The sequence below is a fragment of the Anas acuta genome, chromosome 1 (genome assembly GCF_963932015.1).
Source record: "Anas acuta chromosome 1, bAnaAcu1.1, whole genome shotgun sequence".
In the NCBI taxonomy this organism is placed as follows: domain Eukaryota; kingdom Metazoa; phylum Chordata; class Aves; order Anseriformes; family Anatidae; genus Anas; species Anas acuta.
In genome coordinates this window covers 151110216-151126228 of record NC_088979.1, presented here as the reverse complement: position 1 = coordinate 151126228, position 16013 = coordinate 151110216, and the positions used below count along the sequence as shown (strand labels likewise).

The following is a 16013-nucleotide window of genomic DNA, read 5'->3' as shown; positions in this document are numbered from 1 at the left end:
TGGGTTTCCCTCTCTGCCTGCGCTGCTCTGAGAGGTTGGCTCAAGCAGGGGCCAGGTGGCAGCAGCTCCGTCGAGGGTCCCCTCCCGACCCTGCCCGTCCTGCAAGGCGATGGCACCGAGGAGAGGGGACGCATGGGGTGGTAGGGGAGCCTGGTGGGTGCTGAGTGAGGAGTCCAGCGCTGTGCTGGCTGCTTAATCACTTGCAGTCAGGTCTGCCCGGGGCAGAGAGGGCTCAAGGGCTTGTGTTGGCTTCGGGTGGTGTGGCAGGAAAGCCCTTCCCTTCCCTTCCCTTCCCTTCCCTTCCCTTCCCTTCCCTTCCCTTCCCTTCCCTTCCCTTCCCTTCCCTTCCCTTCCCTTCCCTTCCCTTCCCTTCCCTTCCCTTCCCTTCCCTTCCCTTCCCTTCCCTTCCCTTCCCTTCCCTTCCCTTCCCTTCCCTTCCCTTCCCTTCCCTTCCCTTCCCTTCCCTTCCCTTCCCTTCCCTTCCCTTCCCTTCCCTTCCCTTCCCTTCCCTTCCCTTCCCTTCCCTTCCCTTCCCTTCCCTTCCCTTCCCTTCCCTCCACCTCTTCTCCATCCTTCCATCCATCCATCCATCCATCCATCCATCCATCCATCCATCCTTCCATCCATCCATCCATCCATCCATCCATCCATCCTTCCATCCATCCATCCATCCATCCATCCATCCATCCATCCATCCATCCATCCATCCATCCATCCATCCACCCCTTTCCTCCCCTCCTCCATCCACACCTTCATCCTTCCATTCATCCCTCCACCTCTCCATCCCCTTCTCCCTCATCCCTCCCTCCCTCCCTCCTCCCCACCTCCCACCCCTCCACCCCGCTGCCCCCCTGCCTCCCCCACCCCACAGCAGCACCGGGAAGGGTTGGCGGAGGGGGGGGGGGGGGGGGCTATTTTTGGGACCGTCTCCCTGGCAACGGCTGCCACCACCGTCTGTGGTGGCTTTTCCATAGGTGCTAAAATATTCCACGCTGCTTATTAAAGACGGTGCCGGTGGAGACGGGCGGGGGTGGCGAGTGAGAGCCACGCCGGGGCCGGTGGGCTTGGGGTGGCCGTGGCACCGGGGCTGGTGGCATCCCCGGTGTGACATCCCCATGGCCAGCCCCGTGGCCACGCTGGCTGTGCCTTGGCCACGCCACGTCTTGGTGGCAGCTATTCCCCCGTGTGGAGGGAAGCGCCACGGCGGCGCGTTTCTCCCCGTTTTCACCCCAAAAAAGACCAGGGTGGGGTTGTGGGGTGAGCCGAGGGGCTGCAGGTGCCGGGTGGCTTCACCTCTTGGGGCGCAGCCAGCGCGGGGACAGCGGGAGGCTGTGGGGCAGCCCTTGGGAAGAGCCCTGGCCCCTTGTGGTGGTGGAGAACGACCCCCTGGGTGGGTCCCCTTGGGGACGGGGAGGTTGGGGACAGGGGGGGCAGCCAGCCCCGTGTGGCGGGCCCAGCGGAGAGGAGCTGGCTGTCTGCAGGGTGCTGGCTGCGCTCCCCGCTCGCAGCTGCGGATCGGCGCCGAGAGGTGCTAAAAATACCCTCTGCTCCTCCCGGGGCTGCTTTCCCAGGTACCACGCTCCAAAATGCACCAGGGGGGTGCCGGCGGGGTCCCACGTGCCACGGGGTGACTTTGGGAGCTGGGGGGGGCACGGCCTCTAAAGGAGACGCTGGAGCAGCGGGGTTTGGTCTTTCCTGTCCCCTCCAGGTGTTGTTCCAGCAGGGATCTGGAGCTGGAGAGTGAGCTGAGGCCTCCCAGCCCCTGCAGGGCAGCGTGCTGCCCTCCTGGCCCTCGTCCTCCTGCTTGTCCCCAGCGGGTGACCTCTCGGAAGCCCCTGAGGTGCTGCAGGCAGCAGGGACCCCCGGGGAGCTCCCTGGCACAGATCCCCCAAGCTCGGCACCTGCTGGGGACTCGGGTCCCTGCTCAGAGCGAGGTCCCAGCTCAGCACCAGGGCTCTGGATGGAGAAATCTCCCCGTCCATGGGGACGGCAGCCCCTCGCCATGGCCTGGCGGCAGGGCTTGGGGCTTTCCTTTCCCGGGGGGCACCCGCCGTCCCCGTGCCGCTGCCGCTGGTTGCGCTCTGGTCTCCCCCATGGCAGCCCCGCAGCGCGTCTCCATGGCTCTGAGCTCACACGCGAGGATGGGCTAAAGTAGCGGAAAGCTGTTGGAGCCTACCACGGAGTTACTGACTTCTTAGCTACAGCCTGCATAGCAATCAGAGAGGGGGAGAGGCAGCCAGGGAAAGGGAGCAGCAGCACCGAGCGGGGAGGACGGGGGAACGGGAGAGGCGGCGCGGAAATTTGGGGGGGAGAGAGCCGGGGAGCAGCGGAGGCGCAGGGGGAGAGGAGAAGGGCAGGAGGGGAAGGGGCAGGAGGGGGCAGAGCAGAACTCGTCGCCGAGCTGCGAGCGCACCAGAGCTCGTGGGATGGACGCTCCCGAGGGCAAAGCACGCTGAGGAGAGGCAGAGGCAGGAGGAGAGGAGCGGGGCACGGCGAGCGAGGGGCTCCTCGGGGAAGGAAACAGCCCGAAGGCGAGAGGGGGCTGAAGAGAAACACGCCGGGTTCCTCCGTCCAGGCGAGCTGAGGCGTTTCGTGGGGAGATGGAGGCACCGGCTGCCCTCCCCGTCCTCTGATGCTGGCTCCCCACGGCTCGAGCAGGCGGCCCCCGGCGGGATGCGGGTAAGAGACGGTGCCGGGGAGCGCGGCTCCCGGTGCCGGCACGACAACGGGAAGGTTTTTTTTTTTTTCCTGCGAAAATCCTGCCTCGTTTCATCCGCGCTAGCTCTGAGGAACGGCTATAAATATAACTTAGCGAGATGTGCGTGGCTTCATGCGAGTGTGCCGGGGAATAACAAAGTTGCCTGTGTGCACGGCAGATGTGAATGCGGCTACCGAAGCGTGCCGGGGCAGAGGGCAGGAGCGCGCACCTCTTCGCCAGCCTCCCCAACTTTCCTCCTCTCACCTCGCCGCCTGCACCTCCCTCGCTTTGCAGGTAACCCGCTCGTGTTTGCAGCTCCCGCTGCTTGCTTAGCTCCTGCTTGCCTCGGGCTGGCTCCTGCTCGCCTTTTATTTCCCCTGCTCCGAGGGCCAGGCTGCACCATCGCATCCGCCCGCGTGCGCCGGTCCGGGCTCCATCCCTCAGCCCGGAGAAGTACGGCAGCACTGGGAAGGTGTTGTCCAAAAAATGGGGTGCAGACGGGGTTGAAGCGGACGTGTGGGCTCTCCATCTGTGCACGGAGCTTTTTGGGCTCTGAACCTGACCCTTCAAGCTTTTAGAGTCCCAGCTTGGCCGGGGGTGGCCCAGCACCTCCCAGACAAGCCCTGTGCACAGGGCCTTCTGGATGCAGGTTTTGGGTGAAGGAGCTCGGGAAGCCACGAGCAAAATGCCAGAGAAACCCCATGGGTGTGGGGTCGGCGGGCAGGTTTGCATGGCACGGGGGGGTCACCAGGTGCCACCTTCACCCCCTTATGTCCCCCCTCCTCCAGGAGCTTGCAGTCTCCTGTCTCCACCACCCAGCCTTGGCTTCCTCCATGGCAAAGCTCTGGGGCCTCTTCCTTCTCCCATTCCTTCCTTCTCCCATTCCTCCCCTCTCCCATTTCTCCCCTCCGTGGTTGTCCACGGTGTCGGATGCCTGGAGGAGCCGCTGGGCGTGAGGACGGCCCTACACGCGGCTCCATCAGCTTGGGGTCACCGGGAGCCTGGAGGGGCCGGGGAGGTGTGCAGGGCTCCATGAAGATCTGGGGACGTGCCCCTCTCCATTTGCCATCGGAAGCGATGCCTGAGTCACCCCAGCACGTGGCCACCCCTGGTCGTGGCTGCCAACAACAACAAGAATTACACTGAGGCTAGCTGGGATTTGGGCTTGGAGGGGGAAACAGGAGCTTGGCGGGGATGGCGAGGGGCAGAAACCAAAAGGATGAACGGGAGAGGGCCGCAGCCTTCCCCTTCTCCCTCCATTCCCCCTCCTTGGCCAGGGAAGCCAGGGTCCCCCCAGCCATTTGGCTTCTTGGGACCCCGGTGCTCACCCAAAACGTCCCCGGGGTGGCATTGGGTGGTGGCGGGACAGGGGGGGGACGCGGTGACGGCCACGGGGCCCTGGCTGACATCAGCGCTGATGCGGGCGCGGGGCGCTTAATTGCAATCCGCCGTCAGCCAGTTCCCACTTTCCTGGGTCGCTGCCTTAGCGCATCGCGCTCGCTTCACCCGACGGCGGCCGGGGATCGATCGCTGGCCGCGTGGCGTCCTCATTGATCCCCTGCCCCCAAACGCGCCGTCCCCCCGCTCCCGCTCGCTCCATGCGGGACCCAAAGGCGCTGCGCTTCGACGAGGGGTGTCGGGGGCACTGGTTTTGCTCCCCGACCCTTCAATTTTTGCCTGTTTTTGGCAGAAGTGCCAGTCCCCACGCTAGTCGGGGGTCCTCCTTGCCTGCCCCAGCCGTCCGTCCCGCTGCTTTATTTCTATGGCAACATTTCTCCCGAAAAGCTCCAGCGGGAGCCTGGCGCCGTGTGACAACGAGGGAGGCGGCGCCCCCCACGCTGTCCCCTGCCAAAAACACCGAGAAAAGACCCCGGCCCCTCTCCTCGGCCAGCCCTGGCACAACGAGCATCCCGGCCTGCATCACCCCTTGATTTGAGGAATTGCTGGAAAAGGGAATTATGGAAAAATAAAAGAAAAAGGGGCTTCAATATTTACTTCAAGGCAGAGCGAGGGAAAGCAGTGCCACGGCCACGCGAGTGCCGGGAGGCCGTGGGGATGCCAGAGGCTGGTGGTGGCACTGAGGACGGGCTGGGGAAAGCCCAGCGGTGCTGTGGGGATGCAGGAACCCATCAAGATCCCATAACGAGGGGGTCGGGAGCCCTGCAGCTACAAGGAGAGCGAGTGCCCATCCCCGGCGCCTCCTGTTTGAGCCAGGGCTGGGTGTAGGAGCAGGGTTTGCCCCTGCGGGGAGGTGACAGGCTTTTGGTGCTCTCCAAGCCCTCGTCCCTGGTGCTGGAGGGCCAGGGGCCAGGGGACGAGTGCCACGGGTGGGAGCAGGGGCCAGGGGAGGGGACGCTGCAACCTCTGCTGCCGGCTGTGTCATGCCGGGGACCTTTGCGCCTAGCCCATTTTTATCTGTGTTTTCTCCCTTTCTCTGCCTCTTTCTCCTCTCCCCCTCCCGTCGGTATGTGGGCTGATCACTGCTCAAACTTTTAATTCAGATGGTAATTGGAATAATAATACGGGCAGAATCCTTCTGGCTCTGTTGCTGCAGCTGGCTTCGGAGAGCTATGAATAGCTCTGAGTCACACACTGAGATGGTTTAACTTCAAATCATTTTGTTTTGTTTTCATATTACCCATGCCCAGGCTCCAGGGCTTCGCAGGGGGGAAAAATCCCCTCTCTCACTCCACCCCAAAACGCAACCCCGGGCAGAGGCACGTCCACCAAACCCTCCTGGGGACAGCAGGTCGCGCCGAGGAGCTGGTCAGCTCGCCGTGCCTCGCGGGGCAGATGGGGACTGCTGGCACCAACTTGATCTATTTATAATTATTGAAGGAAAAGGCAGCAGTGTGTATGTAAAAATGGCACGGAGCTGCTTCCAGCTTCCTCCCCTCACCTGCCCTACGCCTCTTGCCTCTTGCTCTCCCTCACGGTGGCCACACCGGGGAGGAGTGGGGCCAAGGAGGACTTGCAGAGCGCAGGCAGCACATCCCCGTGGCCCTCCCAGCGCTGCCATCGACCCCGTGAGGGTTTGGGAGGATCGGGAGCTCCCTGGATGGAGCCAGAAAGGGGATGGAGAAGAAAAAATGGAAGCGGCCACGGGTCTGCTGGGCTCTGCCCAAGGCCTGGGTCCTGATCCCCGAAGGGAGCAGCAGGTGAAGGGGAGGAAAGGCACCGTCGGGGAGGCCGTGACCACAGACGGGGAGGATGCGTTCGCCAGACGGCTCCAGATAAAGCGAAGCGTAAAAATACCATGGGATTTTTCCATCGCCGGCGTTGCTCGCAGCCTGCGTCCTGGAGCGCCAGATACGGCTGTTATAAAAAGAGAAGTGGGGGAGTGCTTCGGCGTGGACCTGTCTGTTCTGCCTCACCAGGCTGCTCCGCCGCGGGGCTGAGGGAAGATTGACGAATGTGAGCCACTCCGGCAGGGGATGGAGGAGACCTGGGACGAGCGAGGAAACGCACCAGGAGCGCGGGATCAAGCGATGGAGGCGTCGTGTTGGTGCCGTGCGTGCTGCCGGTGCCGTCAGCCTCCAGATCCCTCGGAAAGGGGCAGTGACAGGCACCGTGGACCAGGATGGAGTGCTCGGGGCCTGGCGCAATGGCTTGTGCCAATAAAGCAAAGAGCATGGCACAGCCGTGGTGCTCCCAGCATGGCCAGGTGGATGGCACAGGAGATGGGGAGCGGCTGGGAAGGAGGGCAGGGCTGCAGGGAGGGATGAGAGCGGTGCTGGCCCTGCTCTCCAACCCCCCCGGCTGCAGGGGCTGCCACTGCCCCCACGCTGTGCCCACCGAGGGTTCCCCAGGAATCACCAGCAACCCCTCAGTGTGCCCCATCTCCACGTGGGTCCCTGGAGGCAGGACCAGCTCCCTGGGCACGCTCCCATGGGATGGGGATTTGCAGCTCTGCCCTCGGCCAGACTTTCCTCCCCTGGTCTGTACGACCAGCACCGCATAACTGAGGCCATGAACATCACCCCCTTTTGCTGGGAACATCCTCGAGCTTCCCCCGACTTCATCCCACTCACGTTTTAGGTCTCGGGGGATGGACAGGACCCCTCGGTGTCCCCTTGGCGTGGACAGCGGGGAGGATACTGATGAGCACGGGGTGATCTGGTGGCACGACCCCTGACCTTGGGGAGCCCACTGCGCAGGCAGGGCCATCTCAGCCTCCCAGGCACACGGGGCTGGGAGCGGTGAGCGGGTTTCTTTCCACCCCTCCGTCTCCTGGCTCGTGCGGCGGCGAGGCTGTGGCCGGCCGGCAGTGCGAGCGGTCCCTCTGCCAGCTGGCAGCGGGGGACGGAGCGGGGCGGCAGCAGCGCAGCGCGGACCCGTCTGCGGCCAGCCCGCGGGGCCGATGCCCTGCCCAAAGCGCTGCTGCCGCTCCGCTCGGCTGCCGGCAGCCAGGCTCGGCTCCTCCTGCCTTGCAGGAGGCAGCAAGGGCGGCCTCGGGGGTCCCAGCCGCCCACCGGTGACCGAGGTAGGTGCTCGAGGGGCTGTCCGGAGGGGACGGTGGCGGTATCCCCACGCAGCGGGCTGAGGCCGCCGGCGGGGTGGACTTTACGTGGCTCGGCGATTGCCAGGTTGCTGACGGAGTGAAGCAGGTGCCTGGCTTTATTAACAGCCCGATTCGTGCTCTGTCCCTGCCCTCCATCCTCTCCCCGCATCAGCCTCCGTGCCCCCGACTGCGGCTTTGCGCGGCACGCTCCTGCTTTGCCAGCCCTGTCCCCTTCCCCTGCCTGGTGCCAGCGCTGGCAGCGATGCTCCAGCAGCCTGCTCTTGCTGCCAGCGATGTCTCCAGCCCCGCGCTGCCTGCCCAGGGCCACCGATCCCTCTCCCCGTGCAGCACGAGAGGTTTCGGGTCGCTTTGCCAGCTCCTCTCCACCCACCGACAGCATCCCCGGGCTGGGTGGGCTCTGCAGGACCCCGCTGCCAAAAAAAAGCCCTGGTACAGCTCCTGGGTCCCTTACTTCTTCATCGTGATGGCACAGCGGGCATGGAAGCTGCACGGTGACATCACAGAATGGGGTGGTTCCTGGGCACCCCCCTTAGAAGAGACAGAGATGCCCGGTTCTCCCCTCCCTGCCGCCTCCTCTCCCCACCGTGCGCACCCCAGCACCCTGCTGGTTTGAATGGAGGGGCCCCAGTGACCGCCTAGTCCCCCGCCAGTGTCACCGAGGCTGCAGAGGTTGGCACGGGGCAGGTGCCACCCGCCTGCGGGACCGGGGCTCAGGGCGGTTCGGATCCACCCGTTCCCTGCAGCCCTGAAGATGTCGCGGCCGCTTGGCGTCTCCGGGGCGATGGAGAGGGCCTGCCCGGAGCCTCAAGACCTGGAGGATGACGATGATGATGACAACGACGAGGACAACGACGATTACAGGTACGCCTGCCACTCCGTGCATCCTCCGCCCCAGTGCAAGGGCCGCGACAACTCTGGTGACAGTCAGCTGGAGGATCCAGGGGGGCCCGTCCCCATCGCCTTCCCCTCAAAGCCCAGACACTCCTGTGTGGTGAAGGATGGCGAGAAAAACAGGATGTACGCCAAGAGGCTGGCCAGGCACGCGCTGGAGCTGGAGGAGGACGCTCAGGACTTTCAGGAGCCGTTTTACAAGGGGACGGAGATGGCCGGCAGCTTGTCGGAGGAGGAGGAGGAGGAGGACGACGGCTGGACCAGGACCTACCACCTCCCCGTGCACCAGCGGCCGCGCGGGACACACGCTGCCAGCTCGTCTCCGTGCAGCCCCTACGACTCGTTCCAGCACGGCAGCAGCAAGCACCCGGGGACGGATATTTTCGCCCTGTGGGCCCACGCCAGTGACCCGCACCTCGCCCACCCGGAGCACGGCAGGGCTGCGGAGCCCCACATGCAGCAGGAGGAGCCCGTCGGGGACAGGGAGCTCCCCTCCTTGCAGCTGACCTACAGAGTGCTCCGGGACGAGAACAACGTGCTCAGGAGGATGGTGAGGAGCATGCAGAGCTCCTTGGAGAGCCAGGCGCGGACGGTGCGCAGCCTGGAGAGGCGGCTGAAGGCCAGCCTGGTCAAAGAGGAGAGAGAAGCCCAAGGGCTGCAGATGCTCGTCCAGCAAGCCGAGAGGAGCCTCCAGCTCATGACCCAGCGGGCTCTGGAGGCGGAAAGCGACGTGGAGAGGCTGAAGCAGGAGATGATCGTTCTCCAGGGGGAGCTGGAGACCTCCAAGGTGGAGAACGAACACCTGCGAGCGGGCCAGACCACGGACCTGGGGGCGGTGAAGCACAACATCGACGTTGCCTTGCAGAGCCTCCACAAGATAATATCGGGCGCCAACCTGTCCATCAGACAGCTGGTCTCCGGAGCGGAGTCGCTGAACTTTGTTGCTGAGCTCCTGAAGTCCACAGGCAAAATTTCGGATGCTGAAGAAGAGAATGACCCGTGAATGAAATGCTGTGGGGGTCCTGTGGGGGAGCACACAGACTGAGGCCACGGGTGTCCCCCCCCCACAGCCTACACTAAAAATGTTTTTTCTCATGCGCTGGGCTGCGTGTGTTCATCTTGGTAGCCTTTATTCTTCACAGAAACGCTTGCCTCGTGGTTAATTATGAATTGTGGGTACTGCTGTAGCTGTATTGGCACAGTGCTGTCCAAATTCACCGAAGGTGTGGTTTAGCTTTATCCTTTTGGGACCACCTGTGGGCACAAAGTGACCTTTCTTGGTCACCTAGTCATCCCTCAAGGTTTCTGACCAATTTAGGTTACCCACCTCAGTTTCTGCTGTAGGTTATCCTACACATGACCCTTCTTAAATAGTGGGATGCAGTTGGGTGGTGAGGGGTGGGTGCTGGCAGAGTTCAGCACTGTTTTTTTTCCTGATGGGAATTTTGCAGAGCAAAAATTCACTTTTACCTCTACAAGGTAAGTGGCAGACTACGAGGCTGCTGCTGTCTCATGGTCCCCTAGCGTCCCTGCTCCGAACAGCCCCGGTTGTGTTGCCACAGGCCGTCAGCTGCCTCGGTAACCTTGGCTTCTGGGGAAGGGACTGCTGATTAACCTTCATCAGAGACGTGACAACGGCGGTGCCTGCACATCAGGGGTGATGTCTGGAGCTCCTGACTTGCTGCCTTCCAGTCTGTGCTCCTAAGGTGGCGGTCACTCTTAACCACACGAAGCCCCACTCTTGCAACAAGCTCTAAACATCATGTTTGACCTAGAAATCCTTGGATTTGACCGAGATATGGCAACCGCTGGTTGCTCCTCAGTGAGGCTGGCAGGAAGGCTGGCCGTGTCTGCGCTGCTGCCGTAATCCAAAGGTTACAGCGCGGGATTAGCACGGGTGTACAAAGCCCTTCCTAATCGGTGAGTCATTACCCCCTCACTGCGTTTCACTTCCCAGCAGCTCTAGGTCGGCTCTCGAGCCTTCAGTCTCCCAGTCCTTCAGTTCGGGGAGGACCAGGTCGGGACATAACATCTGCTGGACGTCCTCCCCACGGCGCGCGCGGACTGCCGCAAGGTCTGTTTGCTCTACCCAGCTTCTGCTTGGCTACCCCTAAGCTCTTTCTTTGCGTCACTTCTCCTTTATGGCTCTACTTTTTGCTTTCCTTCCCATCTTTAAAATGGTGGTGTTGGGGGGTTGGGGATGTCCTGCACTCCCTGGAATTAAACGCCCTCTGGGTCAGGCTGGGCTGACGGAGATCCCTGGGGACCGCCGCGTGTGTCCGTGCTTTGTTAGTCCTTGTGTGTGGGGTATTTAGGCTGGCTGAGCTCTCGCCCTCGTGTAAGCTATGATATTAATATATTGGCTCAGGGCAGGGGCCCTGCAAGCTGCTCAACTCTCGTGTCCTTGATCTGCGGAGCGGTGACCAGCCTGCCAGCACCTCTACCTGGGCTGGGGGCTGGGGGCTGGGGGTGAACCAGGCCTGCATCCATCGGCCCTTCACCTGCTGGAGCAGGGCTGTGGCGTGGTGTCCCCTGGCACCACCACGACCCTCTGGGACCCGTGCACCATCCACACACCCAGGACGGGTGCTTTCGTGGGGGGCTTTGACGGGGTTTTGCTCTGTCCTTCTCCATAAGGCACGCAGCCAGGAGCAATGGCGATGACAGCATGGGCCTCAGCTGGCCAGAGGTGAAACCCAGAGCCCCTCGGTCCCACCTGAGTGCCGCTGCATGAGATCCCACGCTCCTCCAGCTCCCCTGGCCCCCGACACCCGATGATACAGCGAGCCATGGGCAGCGTCCGAGTCAACCGGTGAGTAGCCTTCATCTCAAGGACTGTTGCCGCAGCAGGTGGTCCGGGCAGCCTCGTCTGGTCCCCCAGGCTCTACCTTCAGCCCATCTCTCGCTATATCCTTCTCAAAATACCTGCCGGGGGCTTTCCCGCTCCAAGCCATGGCTCCTTTCTCTGGCTCCAATGTGAAACGCGCCATATGTGGGGGGAGATCTTGGCTCTCAGCAGGGTTGGCTGCTGCAGAGGAGAAGCAAAGTACCAATGCAGTGCTGGACACTTGCCCTGGCCCAGAAATTGCCAATTTCAGCAGGACTGCAGAAGCCCCGCGTCCCCTTTCCAATGAGATGAGGATGGCAGATGGTGCTGGAGCTATTAGGCTGCCCTGAAGAAAACACCCTATTTAAGCACCGAGCGCTTGGCACCAGGGTGATGGTGGCCATGCCGGAGGAATCCAGCAAACCTGTCAACACGACGGGGTGGGAGGGAGGCACTGCCAGCCCAAGTGGTCCTGGGAGGCCACGGTGACGAGGGCAGAGTGGTCTCGGTGGGTCTGTGCACGCGGGGAGAGGCAGCTGAATCTCCTCAGGGCTCAGAGCATCTTCTGCCATCATAGCCTTTAAGCAGCCTCTGCGACTTTAGGCCCAGCAGCACATAAGCACTCAGGAGCTGCCTTCTCCTGGCAGCGAGGAGAGGTGCAGCGGTGCCATCCGTGACGGAGGGGAGCGGGGAGGACAAAGGCTCCCCAGAGAGGGGAGTTTCTCCCAGGGAAACTGCCAGTGCTTTGGTTGTTGATCTCCAAATTACACCTTTGGCTTCGGATGCGGGATGCTGGGAGCCACGCTCGTTGCTGTGGCAACCGAATTGTCCTGAGCTCGGGGAAGTGTATAAACATTGTCACCAACGCACAATGGAGTCGGTGAGGAGAGCAGAGGAGGAACTAGCAACGCCCAGCCTTATATAACGCCGGGGCCAACATGTTGCTCCTCACGCCTCTCTCTGCCTGTCCCTTCTCTTCCAGGTACAGCATCGTCTCGACCGAAGAGGATGGACACAAGGTCTCCGCGCTGGGCAGCATGAACGGGCACAGCCGCAACGGGAAGGGCCATGCCCCCCGGCGGAAGCACCGCAACCGCTTCGTCAAGAAGAACGGCCAGTGCAACGTCTACTTCGCCAACCTGAGCAACAAGTCTCAGCGCTACATGGCCGACATCTTCACCACCTGCGTGGACACGCGCTGGCGGTACATGCTCATGATCTTCTCCGCCGCCTTCCTGGTCTCCTGGCTCTTCTTCGGCTTCCTCTTCTGGTGCATCGCTTTCTTCCACGGCGACCTCAACGCACCGGCGGTGGGAGGTGGCCCCTCTCTCCTCAAGCCCTGCATCATGCACGTGAACAGCTTCCTGGGGGCTTTTCTTTTCTCGGTGGAGACGCAGACAACCATCGGGTACGGCTTCCGCTGCGTGACTGAGGAGTGCCCGCTGGCCATCATGGCAGTCGTGGTCCAGTCCATCGTGGGCTGCGTTATTGACTCCTTCATGATTGGCACCATCATGGCCAAGATGGCCAGGCCCAAGAAGCGGGCCCAGACTCTCCTCTTCAGTCACCACGCGGTCATCTCCGTGCGGGATGGCAAACTGTGCCTCATGTGGCGAGTGGGCAACCTGAGGAGGAGCCACATTGTGGAGGCCCACGTCCGAGCCCAGCTCATCAAGCCCTACATGACGGAGGAAGGGGAATACCTACCCTTGGACCAGCGGGACCTCAATGTAGGCTATGATGTGGGCCTCGATCGTATATTTCTGGTCTCGCCCATTATTATTGTTCATGAGATCGATGAGGAGAGCCCGCTCTATGGGATTGGCAAGGAGGAGCTGGAGACGGAGAACTTTGAGATTGTTGTTATCCTGGAGGGGATGGTGGAAGCCACGGCCATGACCACGCAGGCACGAAGCTCTTACCTCGCAAGCGAAATCCTCTGGGGTCACCGTTTTGAACCAGTCGTGTTCGAGGAGAAGAACCACTACAAAGTGGATTATTCGCGCTTTCACAAGACCTACGAGGTAGCTGGCACACCTTGCTGCTCGGCCCGGGAGCTGCAAGAAAGCAAGATGACTATCCTACCTTCTCCTCCACCTCCCAGTGCCTTCTGCTATGAGAACGAGCTGGCCCTTGTCAGTCAAGACGAAGACGAAGACGACGATGAAGTGGGTGTGGCGTTAGGTGGCAGCACCAAGGAAGAGGGAGGCGTCATCCAGATGATGGATTTTGGAAGCCACCTGGACCTGGAGCGGCTCCAGGCAACTCTGCCCCTAGATACTATCTCGTACCGCAGGGAGTCAGCCATCTAACTCCTCCAACCTCCCCGTGCTACACCCGTTGCCCACCATCTCCTCCTTTGTTCTGCCCCCGTACGTAGCCGGATAAGTCCCTCGCCCACCAAAAAAAAAAAAACCAAACAACCCGCCCGTGACCACCTCTCAGCACCTGAGTACATCAAGGCCTGGAGCTGCTCTGATATACTCCCCATCCCGTGAAGTTATACTGCCTGGAAGAGGAGTGAGGATACACCATCTTTCTGGGGTGTGCAGCTTGTGCGAGGACCCGTTGCCTGCCCAGAGGCAGCAGAGGAGCACACCCGGGTTTCTCATCTCTGGAGAGGCGACAGGAGTCCGTGCCCTCAATGGGCAGGCTGGGACCCCCGAAATCGTTTCTGCGGCTGAGACACTGACAGACTTTCTGGCCCCTCCCAACGTGGGCAGGCCCCGTGGCTATCACGATTGTCACGAGGAGAGGAGTGGTGATACCTAAGCCCTGACCAGATGAGGATGGACAGGAGAGTTTAGGACTCCTGGAGGGAGCGGGGAAGGCTCTGGAGGGAGGGGTTTGCTTGCATGTTCATTGCTTGTTGCACATGACTTTCTTTGTACATAAACCAGACGAAGAACCGAAATCCATATTCTTCCACTGAAAACGCCAAGCGAGGAGAGAAGGACGCTGCACGTAGCCCGCTCTGCGCTCTCCTCGGCTTTTGGCGCCCGTCACCTCCAGAAGCAGCTCGGCTCCACGGACTCAGACCCAGCTCTCCCGGCCCTCCCGAAATACGCGTCCTGCTGCTCCCCGAGACGCCTGGCAGGGGAGGCAGGGCCCTGTGCTTGCACGCCCGGACTGCTGCCGGCACGGCACGGCACAGCAGACAAGTGACCTGAGTGGACAGCAGAACCTCTCCGTGCTCCTTCCACCTCCTCCGTTCTCCTCCCTGCTGCCATCAGCTGTAAAACTGAATTTGTAACTATTTATTTTTAATAAAGTCGAATATCCCAGGGGGAGGTTTGGAAGCGAAGGGGAGACCCCAAGGCTGCAGCCCGGTGTAGAGACTGATGAGTGCTGGTGTTTGCTGTTGGTATGGCATCGATGCCTCCAGGCTCCCTCGTTCTGGGCCTCTCTGGGAAAGACCTGCCATAAGAGGCTCCAAGAGTGTGCCTGGGGCTAGGATGTGTTGCACACACCATGCGTGGAGGGAGGGATGCATTTGCATTCGGTTTTCCAATAGGATGGGTCAAACAACCCTGCCTGCTTCAGGGATAACAGGAGTTTTGCCCAAGAAAGGCTCAGGGGTGTGCTTGATGAAGAGGCAGAGATGTGCTCAACGCTGCTCTAGATGTAAGGCTCAACATGCACACAAACAAGACAAAAACTCACCCATCCCCAAATTGCTAGGGACAAGTAAGAACTGGGATACATAAAGGGAGGGCATCAGCCACAGCTGGACCGAACATCATTTTTCTATCATTGCACAGAAGGCACAAAAGCTTGGCGAGAGGTTGCCTTTAGGAGCAGCAGGATCACTCATGTAATACTGTAGGATGATAAGAGGATGGGAAGATAAATGGCTAGCTCAAGAAGCCGCCCTGGGCACCTAACAGAGGTGCCATCAGGGAAACGGCTGAGGAAATGATGTCCCACCCCAGCCCTGACCTACAGAGCAGAAAGCCTTTGTTTCCCACACAGCCTCCTGGCTTTTCCCACCTACAGCTGGCCACCCAGCCTCGTTTCTCCACCTGTGTCCCTGTCCCACCTCCCCTCCCCGCTGCTAATTAACAAAGCCCCTCCCTCCCTCCCTTCATTATTTATTTATTTCCCCCAGAGGGAATAAACAGGGGCCGGTATTGACCTGGCTTTCAATACAGCTTTCAGAGCCGGCCGCCTGTCGCTGGCCATGGCAGTGGAAACAAACTAATGGACCGAGAGGGAAGGACTCGGTGTGCGAGGACACGAGCACCCAGGACACGGTTCCCAAAAAGGGGGAACCCACGTGGCTGGGCACCCCCCCCCGCCGAGGCACAGCATCCTTTTTGGGGGCAGGGAAGTGTTGGGGGGTGATGATCCCCCGGCCTGGTCGCTCCTGGGAGCCCTGCTTTGTCAACACGCAGAGGTAGGTGCATCCTTCATCCTCCTTGTGAGCCCCCAAATCACCAAGCGCTCGTGCCCAGGGACACACGCGTATGTAACACGTGGGCATAAACCACCCTACAGCACAGCCGTTCAGGTAGGGGATGCTTTCTGCTCCTGTGCTCTCCAGAGAAGACCCCTCTGTGTGCTCCCTCGCTCCTGGTGGAGGGATCGTTTCTGCAGTGGCTCGTTGTTGAAAGCTATTCAAACCTCAGAAAGCTCACGGGGAGAGGAAGGGCTTTTTCCCCTATGAATGAGATCCAGGCACTGGCTCAGATCCTGCACCCCATGACAGCTAACTGTGCCGCGCTGGCTCCTGCCAGCTCTCGGATGAACATTGTTGTTGTTTGAAATGACACTCGAGCAAACTTGTTTCATGCTTTATTTTTGGTGACACTTCCAGCCAACCCTTTTGAAAAGAGACCGTCGCTGGCACCTTTCAGCTCCCCCCAAAACTTGCTCAGCGAAACGTTTTTGATACACGACCACGGCTAAAAATATTGTCAAGGAACACGATAATAGTTTCAAACAGGGAAAAAAAAAATGGGTCTGGATTTCTGTGACCGGGAAATCACGTTGAAAATGTTCTTGTTTCTGAACAAACCTGCTTTTTTTTTTTTTGCTTTTTTTTTTTTTTTGCTTTTTTTTCACCCAGCTCTGCT

The 16013-nt window shown here is 60.9% G+C and overlaps 1 protein-coding gene and 1 pseudogene across 2 annotated transcripts; both read left to right on the top strand.

Moving 5' to 3' along the window:
• The first annotated feature begins 1224 nt into the window (after window positions 1-1224).
• Window positions 1225-14454, top strand: KCNJ4 (potassium inwardly rectifying channel subfamily J member 4). Of its 2 annotated transcripts, XM_068666015.1 has the most exons (4): window positions 1225-2679; window positions 2877-2992; window positions 10749-10923; window positions 11921-14454. In XM_068666015.1, the coding sequence occupies exons 3-4, from the start codon at window positions 10886-10888 to the stop codon at window positions 13248-13250; spliced, it is 1368 nt and encodes a 455-aa protein (XP_068522116.1). In that variant the 5' UTR covers window positions 1225-2679; window positions 2877-2992; window positions 10749-10885; the 3' UTR covers window positions 13251-14454. The 2 variants fall into 2 exon arrangements, with proteins under 2 accessions (XP_068522116.1, XP_068522107.1); XM_068666006.1 differs by lacking the exon at window positions 2877-2992.
• Window positions 6188-10734, top strand: LOC137847692 (endosome-associated-trafficking regulator 1 pseudogene; annotated as a pseudogene).
• Window positions 14455-16013: the final 1559 nt, after the last annotated feature.

Coding starts and splice junctions, on each gene's coding strand:
- KCNJ4 (XM_068666006.1), top strand. CDS start 10,886: ATGATACAGCGAGCCATGGGCAGCGTCCGAGTCAACCG. Junction 10,924..11,920: donor GGCAGCGTCCGAGTCAACCG/GTGAGTAGCCTT, acceptor CTTCTCTTCCAG/GTACAGCATCGTCTCGACCG.